Here is an 11,855-nt window from a genome sequence, read left to right on the forward strand (position 1 = left end):
AGAAGTGTCATTAGATATGATCTTCCTGTTTCTCAGTACGCTAGAAAAGCCCTGCAAGTTCCCTTTGCCGCGCTGCACCGTTGCCATTGAAGGACTCGCTCCTGAGTGCTGCAAGCGCCAAGGGGATGTTTATACATGCGAGGCACGAAGGGAACACGTGGCCCACGTCTGTATGAATGAGACCTCTGCAACATGACCACCAGGTTTCTCACATCTGAATGCAACCAGAGAGTACTTTCTAGGTGTTAAATACATCATGGGGCTCTAGTGAATTTTAAACCCCAGAGGACAGCCCCTTTCCCTGCCCAAGCCTTATTTTCTTTTTACTCTTTGATTGTACGAAAACATAAGATATCAGATTTCTTGGATGTCCGAAGAAGCCAATTCACTTCTCTTAGAACTTGTTCTCCTACCATATGGGTCCACAAATGAATCCATGGGTTATACTCATCAACATATCCAACACAGCCATCGTCATTTCTGAACGAGTCTCTACACCCTAGATTTTCATTAAGAAATGCTCAGATGAATTGTTAAAAAGTGCCTGAATTAAGTTTTAAATAACCTTTATTTCATTTCTGCTTCAGAAAAGCAACAAAAGAGACTGCTGACTGAAAACCTGAAAGAGGATGGCATCACTCTTTGGCACGCTTCTTAATGAAGTCTAATGCATTATGCATGACTCCCTTTTGGCTCCGGCAGGACACTGCCAGCTGTGCTTCACCGCTTACGGTCCTGATGGGAAAGCACAAGAGACTAACACTTCTCTCTTTCTGCCAGTACCTTAGCTCGCAGCAAGGGAAAACCTAACTTGGGAGCTGTCCCATCACATTTATTATGTGCTATTCACCTGTATTGCAGCACGGTCTCTCCCAACCGGGTAATTCTATGTGCACAACATTATGTTAGTGAAACATATCGAAACAGCTGCAGGGGATCCTGGGTTGCTCCCTCCCAGAAACCTCTCTGTGTCCAACTGCTATTTCCAGGTGATCAGATACGCTACTTCGATCCTGTAGAAGCCGATGGAGAAATAGTACAGCTACATCGGTTTGAGGATTTTTACTGGCATAGACGCTGCTGTCAGAAATACTGTTATAAAGAAATGGTATAAATATTTATACTGCACTGTAAGGCTGCCTGTCCGCAGATGTGGTATTAAGAGGATTTCTCCACTCCAGGGTGGAGAACACCACACAATGCTCTCCAACATCTACATTTCCAAGTAGTTCTTCACTTTTAACACTGCCCACAAACACATCTGCACAGATGCCACCTCATCGCACACAAACCTACCACCTTTGGCTCGGGAAATGCCCAAGTCATCACTCTCCTGATACTGGGATAGAATTCTGGAAAAAACATCATGATACGCTTCACCCTGTACCTGTGTTCTTCCTGGGCATCTGCTTTGGCCCTGCCAGAGGAGGCCACTGGGCCAAAGCAGCTGCTGGCCGCTCTTAGGTTAGCGTGTCTCACACAGTCACAGAGCACAGTTTCACCTTCTCTTTGGCCCTTTACACAAATCAGCTTTCCAAACAGAGGATGAAGGGAACCTAGCCAGAGGTTAAAAATCCACGTTTCAAGAGAAAAATTACATGAGCACATGGAACTAATAAAAACCAACAACTACACGCAAAATCCATCCTCTGCATATAACATTCTCTGTTTGACAAGTTTTCATAACCCTTCCTGACAATGACGCTCTTTATAAATACCCACTGATCTGTGTAAAAACCACACACTGATTTTCTTGTTCTGTATGATAAACCTGGTTACCTGAGCCAGGCTTTTTCAACACCTATTGAAAGTCATTATTCATACACCTCTCTTCACTGCCTGGATTTCTCTACTTCTATAAATGCAACAGTGACCTTTAAAAGCATTAATTGTATCTACTTAATTTTCCAAAGTTTCCTGTTTCCAGAACACGATTATTTTTTGGCAAAGTATATGCTTCATGCAGCTGACAACCCTGGCAATTCGCAAGTATAAATTAGTTAGACAACGGGAAACACCGTCCAAAAATTCTGCCATTATTTAAGCCACCCAAGCCCCTCTGAAATGAGTAAAGCAGCAAAACCCTGGCAATTCACAAGTATAAATTAGTTAGACAACAGGAAACACCGTCCAAAAATTCTGCCATTATTTAAGCCACCCAAGCCCCTCTGAAATGAGTAAAGCAGCACAGAAGAAAACAGTGTGTCTTATCTTCAGGGCAGAAGTTTTTTCCTACAACTCAGGAAACAGTTTTAAGGGGCAGAATTTTGTGTGGTTATTTTAATACTGGGTTTCTGCAGATAGAAAGGACACAGTAACTACCACCACAGACTTTTCACCAGTTAAGAGTATTTGAATTTACTTATCTTGGGTGATTCCATGAAGCTTCCTGGAAAAGCAGCTCATGACAGCTTATGAAATGGTTGCCCTCCATCCTTCTATCAGCTGAATGGAAAGTTATGTACCTAAAAGGACAATTTTCCTTCTTGTGCACTTGGCAACATATAGCCGCTCTGAAAGGAAGAGTTCTCACTGCGTCTTTCCTGGCCGTGTTACAGATAAAATGGGGTGGTCTCTTCAGGTCACAACTTAAAAGTGAGTCTAGGCAAATACGCAGACTTACTACTAGCTGGTATTGTTCCACGCACAGTTGAGTAGTGAAGTTTGTAAGCTAATCCTCAGAGCGCCTTCCACGAACACTCCATCCCCTTATAACGTATTCCCTTTAGAAGGAGGAAGGTTTTTTCCCAGCATAGCTGGATACTTCTATTATTTACAGTAGCGTCATTAGATGATTACTCTGACAAAACCTCACGAACCCTTAAGAGAACCCAGTGGTCTGATCACAGCAAAGCAACCCTTACACACCGAGAGACACTGCGCTTGGAAAAGAGCCCTACAGCCAGAAAATACACCCTGCAATGCAGGAAAAGATGGATTAGAGCACACCACGCAGGAGGAGTAAAATATTTATGCTACACTGCGTAGGAAGAGAAAGACCAAGCAAATTAAGCAGAGGATTTACCTTTGGGAAATAATTTAAACCACTGTTTTATACCAGTTTCACAATATAATAGACAGGTTGGGGGAATATATTCTGCTATCACAACATAAATAATTCATGCTTCAGTAATAATCAGAATCTACGTACCATGAAAAGGAACATTACCTACAGCTCACAGCACATTCCCTTTTTTCGGTCTTATTTAAAGGTGACTATGTATGTTTTTAGACTTGGGAAGTGAAGACTGGGCAAGTCAAGTGTTCCAAACCAGCTCGTAGCCATTTGCTGTGAGATAGCAGAGCCCAAACCCTAACATTCGCTGTCACAATCTCCCAGCTGCCAAACACCCCTTGCGTTCCTATGAACGCAATTGGAGCAGGAGCCGTCACCCTGCAGCCACGTGCTGAGACTCTCCTTGCTGTCCTTCCTCCGCACCCAGGTCTCGAGACCATCCTCACATCTAGTGCAGGACAGAAGAGTATTAATGAGCCCAGCCAGGACTTGGACGGAGTCTTGCTTATTCCAATTTCCTTAGTTTTGAACTACTAATGACAGATCAGTTTACTGGAAGAGAACAGACAGCGCTAGTGATGACATAGTTAACCGTGCGTGTTTAACAGATCTAAGTTTACTGCTTCTTACTCTGCGTGGAAGGGGCACATACTCTGTAGACAGCCTTTCAGCCCTGGCATAGAGACACTGGGGACTGCAGAGCCACTTCACTGCAAACTTGACATTATAGATCACCTTCGTTGTCATCTTTAAGGAGACAAAAGAGTGCACAGAATACCTCTCAGCTTACAGAATGGCCTTGGGCTCACCTTACAGGGGAACACGAAAAGGCTCTTGCCATGCTTCCCCACACAGGGCATCCTTACTCCCAGCCCACAGTAATGAGGCAGGAGGAAACCCTGCTGCCCTCAAAAAAAGAGGGTGTTTCTGCTAAAAGTGCTCACCCGCAAGTGAGATGAAGTGGTGTAAACTGGATTCCTTTAAACCTGATGGTGTGGTTTTGAGAAGATGACGTGAAGTGCAACTGAAGTCACCCCCTACTCGAGTCTGGCCCTCCTCACACACCGCGTACGGTGCAGAGACATGTTACGGCAACGCTAAAATTGCTCTGTCTGCATGCTAAAAAAAGCAATGAAAATTTTACTAAAGCTGCAAACCCAAACGTTTTGTAAATTCCACTTCTTTCCCATGGCGAAATTCTCTTGTGTACAATTACCATTGACTGAGCTTACTGTTGTTACCAAAACAACAACAAAAAAGAATTGTATTAAAGTGCCCAAATGAATTCCAAAGAGAATAATTTCCTGCTTTTAGAAAAGAAGCTGCAGAAGAATAAAATTTTACATGCAGTTTCCTTTTCCTGACTCTTCCTTTGGGGTATGTTAGTTGTTTGCTCGTAAGAGCAATACCTAACAAACACAATATTAAACATTTTCCCACAGCTGCTGGGGTAAACCAGGCTTTCTTTAAATAGCTTTTAAAACTAGCATCAACAAGGCATCCTGATCACTACCCATGTGAGCATGATATTCTCACTTATTTTAAAGAGGTTTTATTTCTACAAATTCATTTTATATTGAAACCCTCAGAGGCAATTTGTGAATAGTGCTTTAAGGCTGTAAAACACGGAAAAACCCACAAATGGCATTAGGACAAAGGACCAGCGGGTTCACGTACATCATACACTCAGGTCTCTTCTGTCCTGCACTAGATGTGAGGATGGTCTCAAGATCCGGGTGCGGAGGAAGGACAGCAAGGAGGGTCTCAGCATGTGGCTGCAGGGTGACGGCTCCTGCTCCAAACCCACCAGGCACATTTCCTCCAAGGGCTGCTGCCACAAGGTGGACTACCCTTATCCTTCCCACTCCTCTCTGCCAAAACAAAACTAAATGACAAGCCACAGTCCAGTCTTAACCTGCAGGATTTCATTTCAGGCAGCATCGTTCGATTATCCCACTGGATAAGAACAGTGCTCCATTCCCACAAAACCTAGAGGATTTAAAATGCCATTTGGAGAAACAATCAGCATCATGTAAACCCAGCAATGATGCTAAAAAAAAAGAAAAAAAAACTCAGTGCAAAGCTTAAACAGAGATTCTGTGGATCCAGTAGGCAATAGGTCTGCTCCCATTCTGTTCCAAGGCAGCTCCCTGCTTTGGCCTGTTTGGATGACAACACTCCTTTCTCCACTGATCTCTGCTAAACCGCAGGGTACAAGACAGACACTTGCCAGGAAAGTTACTGGCAAAGTATCTGGTAAGATACTCTGAAAATTTTCCCCCTCAAACATGCCTCAACCAGAGAAACACGTTTTTCCCAAGACGAAAAGCATGCAAGTATGTAGTTCCACCTAATCTGTCTCAGAGATGTGAAAAAGTACCTAGAAGGCCCCTGGCCTTGCCTGTTACCCTAAAAACCTCCTGTCTGCACATGATCACATCAGGATTAAACTCCTGAAGTTGAATTTCACACTTGGCTACGCTAAGCTGTTTCTGACACAGCAAGCTACTGGCATAGTTAGCTCTCAACCCCCAGCAGGCAGACATGAGGACCAAGGTAAACAACGCCAGCACCGACTCCAGCTCGCCCTCACCATCCCATGCCAGCAGCTGCGCTGAACCGGGCCAGGGATGCTGACACGGGACTGCTGCCGGGGATGCTGAGGCCACCGTTGGTTACAGCAAAGCAATCCTCAGAGCTGCAGCTGCAGCGCTCACTCGTACACACGCAGACTAGGAACAAGCCCCAGCTTTGAGAGGGTGTGAAAGAGTCCTGTTCAGTTTGGGTGCTACGGCAGAAAAAAGTCTTTCCTGTCTGAAAGAAGCATTTAGACTGTCGATTGATGCTGGAGGAGCGACTTCTCCTACGGGCCCTCGATAAGCCTGGCTGCACCGATAGCCTGACACGAGGTTTAACACTGAAAGGACTAACACGAACAATGACTCTTCAGTGAGCTAACCAGCCTTTAATGACCCTTCAAGAGCAGCTCACAGTAACTGAGCAGCATAATAGCAAGTTTCCCAAAACCGGGTCATCATGCTGGAAACAGGGGCTTGTGTGTGCGAGGGACAATGATGACAGTATTTAATCACCAGCTTCACCGGTCCAACTATTCCTGACCACAGCGTCTACTTCTAGACAATACAACGATGGCGGTCAATGCATTCAGACCACGTTGCAGTCGACAGGAAGTCTAAATTTAACATATGCAGTACCCAAATCTCTGAAAAACCCTTTTCCACCAAAATTTAATGTGTTTACATGACTTCTTGATTGTATGATACATGAAACATCACCAGACACCACTGACTTCCGGTGCTTCAGGAAATCCTCTGAAGATTGAGGCAGTATCAGTTCATTTGAAGGTCTTGTGATATGAAGTGCCTCTAGAAACCAGCTGGGAATTAAAAAAGCTACTATTGCACATACTCTGTGTATATGCATGTATATTACAGTTAAATAAAATACTAAGATTGGCTGAATATAAATACAATTAAATGTCTATAAAAAGGTACCCTAAATAGGATAAGTAACATTGCTCTATGCTTACCTACCATTTTTATTCTACCTTTTTACTCATACTTAACACTTACTGTTAAGAAACCTTTGCCAATAATTTTATATTTAAATTGCATTAAAATATTTTAGCACTGAAGTAGCTAAAAATACAGGGCTAATTTAGCCTTTCCTCTCACACATGTACAAATCCACTGAAGCAGGGATAATAACAAACAGAATCAGGCCCTAAAAAGTTCTAATTTGACACTAATCAGTAATTAAAGGCAACACAAAGTTGTGTTAAACTGATTACACCCATACAGCCATATCTGCATAATGGCTTTAGCTGCTTAGCAACAAGAGTACAAGAACACCAGATAAAATGGATTATAAGCTCTGATCAGTCCCAGACAAACGGAACCGTGGCCAGTCAGGTTAATTTGCACTGTTCATCATAAGTGACACTCCTCTGAGCTGTTGCTGCAGAAGACATTTGCTGTTCTGCTCGAACACACACAAGTGAAAGGAGACTTGCTTTACCAAAGACAGTTCTGGTCACATGCTACAGTGATTCTTCTTAAATTAAATTAATTAATGACTTAAGGACATCGTACACATACGATTTCCCTTCTCTTTTGCTGTTTCACATTTTCTTACAGAAATGAAACAAGTAGTTTTAAAAATGGCATCAATGCTCCGATTATCCACACTGGTCCCTGTACGCTGTAATAATATTGTACTGCTGGGCTTCTGAATCCTCTTGGAAACATTTAAATACAAGCCATGAGTGGAAGGAGGACTGATTACTCTTGGTGTTCACAGCAGGGTCTGGTGCAAAAAAGGGTTCAGAGATTTGCCAAAATCATAAAGCAGCATCACGACAGCTGAAATGGAAATAAAATCTCCTAAATCTTTGTTCTATAAACATCATCCTTTCAGCACTAGCCAGAATGTGCTGGGTACAGGGCAAACAGGGGGAAAGGCAGAGCACCTGAACCACAGCCCTCACACCGAGGATGAGCCAGCAGAACACCACTCGGTAGAACGTAACATAATGCTGACTAAGGGTCCTTATAAGTTACACAACTTCACCTTTCAACGGGAACCTTGCTCTGGACTAACAATGCTCCCTACCATGTCTGTGTACAAAGAAATTTGGTTGAAAAATGTGAAAAAAACAACATATGCATTTGGACACTGTTGAATACAGTAGAAAAGAGCAGGCAAGCACTATTTTCAAATGTATCTAATTTAATGAAGCTGGATAAAAAAGCAGATGGTAGATGTTAAAAGCAATAGCTCTAGTGTTCTAAATTTAAAATGAATTATCATAATAAAGCTTTCACTGTCTTAAATTTTGAAAACATTTTATTTCTAAAGTACTTATTAGGATAATTCATCATAAATTATAGGGTGTGCACTATATGTATACCTCTCACAGGGTGGAGGTCTAGGACATTTTAAGTACTATGAAGCAGCTGACGGGGTGTAGGAGGAATAAAGCAAAGTTGCTATACCTTTATTTTGGAGAATCTCAACACTCCATTAAAAAAAGACTTTAATTCTCACAGTTCTGAAACTTTCAGCTGTGAACAAAGTATCATAAATGGAAGAACGTCTTCAGATTAAGTAGCCCTGGGAATACGTAAATCCCTTTGCCAGCCACCTGCCTTCGGCATTATCAACACACCTAATGCCGACAGCGCTCCGCAGCGGCTCCCCAAAGCATGGGCTGGGGTGGAAGTGAAGAGGACGCTGCAGAGGAGAACTGGGCAGCATCAGCGCTATTGTCAGGTAACACACTCCTTCCCGAAACCCGAGGAACCAGCACATGAAGAGAAAGAAGACACAACCCAGCTTTCCTGGCTTGTGGATCACTACAGAAGACTGCAAGAAACTCCCTGAAGTACAATATTGGAATCCACACACCTAATATACTATGTTGATTTTTGCGGGGCTCATTTTTTGCTGGGCTTACAGCAAATTGATTTGATCACAGTTAGCTTTTGGATTAAGTAGGAACATGAAAGATACCGTTCCCAAGACTATTCCTTTAAAATAGGGAAGCTAGACTGGACTGCTATAAGTAAATTCAGATACGTAGGGCTAAAAACACCTTGGTGTATAAGGTATGCTGCTGTTAGCCATTATTTGGCAAGATTTCTGAATTCCAAGATAATTTTAAATACAATCCCTTACTCGGTGTGGTAATACAGTATCATTTAGTAAATTATACTAATAAAAATCTGCTCCATGTAAAAACCCCAAATAACACCGAAGCCAAGATAATTTTAAATACAATCCCTTACTCGGTGTGGTAATTACAGTATCATTTAGTAAATTATACTAATAAAAATCTGCTCCATGTAAAAACCCCAAATAACACCGAAGCACGCTGACTGTGAACAGCATATTAGGCAGCTTTTCTGCAGCATCTTCACCTTATTACTGAAGGAAAACACTGCAATATAGAAAGTCAAACTCACACATTCGCATTTTTGTGGAAGAGGAACAAAGCAAGTAACCTCATTACACAGAGCAAGCCTCCAACTGCTTTGGCAATGCACACTGAGTCAATCCGCCCATTAAGTCAGGGTGGATATGACAAATAAGATCTACTTGAAATACAACATTTAATTCCAGCACGATCACTTCAAGGACCAGTTCTGCCAAGCAGAGCAGCCATGGCACGGCACACAATCGCGGCGTAAGTAACTATACTCTACCGTGAAGTACGTTTTAAACTCTACCGTACAATAGCCTTTGTCTCACTAAAGCTCTTTTAACCACAGACCACATTTGTTCGAGCAAGTTTTTCTACCTGTTCTCCTACTGAACCCCAGCAAATCATTCAGTGCTGATTTACTTGGAACATTTTCATCTGGTGTTATTTATAAATAATTTATAGCTTCAGCAGATGTATTGCTTTCCCTTTTACACATATTTTGGGGGGTTGTTTCTTTAAAAAGAGTTCTTTGCAAATTGTTCACAGGCCCTGCTCACAGAAACCCCTAATTTTTCAACTGTGGAGTTTCAATTTGGTCAGGTATCACTAGGTGTAGTTCTGGTTGGTTGATAGGAGTCACTAGCCAACAGCTTGTACCTATAAATCACTGAGCTATCAGAACCTCTGAACTCAAGCAAAGCCACAAACTATAGTTTCTCTCTGGTCAAGAGATCTGGAGAAAGAAGATGAGAATAATTTCTGAATCAAAGAATTTCTTTGACAGCTGGCTGTGGACAGCAGGGAGGAAGACGTAATGAAAAACTCGACTTTACCAACATTCTGCCACATGGTCCACGTCAGGCTGCTGATACTTCTCCTTACACTGCAGGGAGTCAGGTCTGCCTTAGTCCTAAGGGTCCTTCCCTGCTCACCGAGTTCCTCCCTCACCCCAGTACAATCTTTTATCACTTTCTCAGTCTGAAATAATATGCAAGTCTAGCTACAGATTCTAAAACACATTAAACCATTTGAAGAGTACACTCACACATATATTCAAGTGAAATCAAAGTCTGAACGCATGAAACACCCCCCGTAGACATAAACTGGACACACACCTTCCTGGGCCACAGCTTTGCATCGACTTCAAAGCACATGAAAAGCTAAGCACTATTTTAAGAACTCTCTAAACATATTAAACACTTGTAACTTGCATATTTGGACATACTATGATCTCAATCCTACTAGTCCTTTTCCTTACGGCTTTCCCACGGCTTCATTTATCTTTTCTGACAACTTTGCTGAGAGATCTTTTAGTCACAGCTTTTCTGTAATTCCACACAGTATTGCAATTGCTCATTTGCGCCATCCACAGTTTAATATGCGGATATGTGGGTATTTACACAGGCATGCACCCACACCATTGGTAACTCTATTTTGTTCAATATACCGATTTAATTATTCACTTAACAACCCTCCAAAAAAAACCTTGAAGGAAGTTGTTTGTTTTTCAAGTGTTTCATTTAAAGCATATATATAGATATATAAACATCTCAACTTGTTCCCCACAGGTCAAAAACTATCCTGTTGAAATTACAATTATATATGACTGGCATTCTATCTGCAAGAGAGATTCCCCTTGTGGGGTTTTTTTAGTCCGTAAAGCTTTCTGGACACTCAGGTAAAACTGTCAGCTCAGCTGAATGACAAGGGAGGAAAAAAGGAGACCAAAAATGGAGCACGGTGATATTCTGTGAACACCACCGGTCTCGGGATGAGTGTTTTGACTTAATCTCATTTCCAACAAGATCATTTTGGGATTTTTACTGAATACTTGACATTCAGACCCCTTTTACTTAATTCAGCGAATGAGGCACCTATTACTGTACAGAAGAAACCCAGAACAAGGCACCTCCGTAGTTCAGTTGTGTTTTAAGCATGTGGGTTTTTTTTTATTATTTTTTAACTCATTTACTGCCATCTCCTGGTACCTCCAAGGTAACAGTGTTGACACGATTTAACAGCAGCCAGAACCCTTGTTCAGTACTACTGAAACACCAAAAACTTCTTTTCTAAACATTGCTGCACTTTTTTTTTTTTTACATTACTGTCTTTTCTTCTGGGAATAGCGACTCCTGTTCCTCGGGCAAGAACTGGTACGAGGTTCCCACAGCTTACCTTCGTCTGGAAGCAGCAGTAAAGCTGCGTCAGGTACGGATGTTTCCGCGCCAACGCCAGAATTCTCTTTTCTGTCATTGTACAGTCCACGTCGTCATCTTGAAGTATGACATCCTTCTTCAGGACTTTCACTGCGTACACTTCATCTTTTCCTTTCAGCTCCGCTAACATTACCTAAGGTTACATAGGAACAACAGACACCGTAAACGCAGGGTGGCAATTGAAAATATAAATACTTGGAAATGTAAAGACACTTGCCTGCATGAAGCTGAATGTCTATAAAATTAAAAATAATGTTGTTTTAGAAAAAACATACCTCTGGTGCTCTATTTGAAACAGATGGTATCAAGATAAAAAATTTATATCCCCCCATTCAAATATCTTAATGAGTGCCTATTAGTGAGAGCTCAAAAACTAGAAACAAGGAAGAGGATATAAACCAGCAGTTTGTTTCTCACTTTCATCTCTCACTTTTGTTTGTGAGATTTGAGTGACGAACTCACTATGCAATCCGGCAACCGTTCCAGCCGCTTTAGAGTTGTTGATTTTAACTACTACTATTGTTCAAGGTTCTAGTCTTCTACTCTGTTTAAGGGCAGGTCTGGCTTGGAGCCAGGGCGTTCTTCAGAGAAAGGACTGGAAAACAGGGAGACAAAAGAACGGCTTCAGCCCCGCTCCCCGGCATCTGCAGTTCCCATGTGTCTGGGAAGGAAGAGCCAA

At 42.1% G+C, this 11,855-nt stretch overlaps 1 protein-coding gene across 1 annotated transcript in view; it reads right to left on the bottom strand.

Annotated features, from left to right (window-relative positions):
- Positions 1-11,135: 11,135 nt before the first annotated feature.
- LOC104499209 (protein kinase C epsilon type) overlaps positions 11,136-11,855 on the bottom strand; it is a gene marked incomplete at both ends in the record, with an annotated part of 11,161 nt that continues 10,441 nt past the window's right edge. Inside the window, one exon of the mRNA XM_010142682.1 lies at positions 11,136-11,309. Within this exon, the coding sequence (XP_010140984.1) occupies positions 11,136-11,309 (174 nt within the window). The remainder of the gene's footprint in view (positions 11,310-11,855) is intronic.

The sequence above is a fragment of the Buceros rhinoceros genome, unplaced genomic scaffold, assembly GCF_000710305.1.
Source record: "Buceros rhinoceros silvestris isolate BGI_N320 unplaced genomic scaffold, ASM71030v1 scaffold5069, whole genome shotgun sequence".
In the NCBI taxonomy this organism is placed as follows: domain Eukaryota; kingdom Metazoa; phylum Chordata; class Aves; order Bucerotiformes; family Bucerotidae; genus Buceros; species Buceros rhinoceros.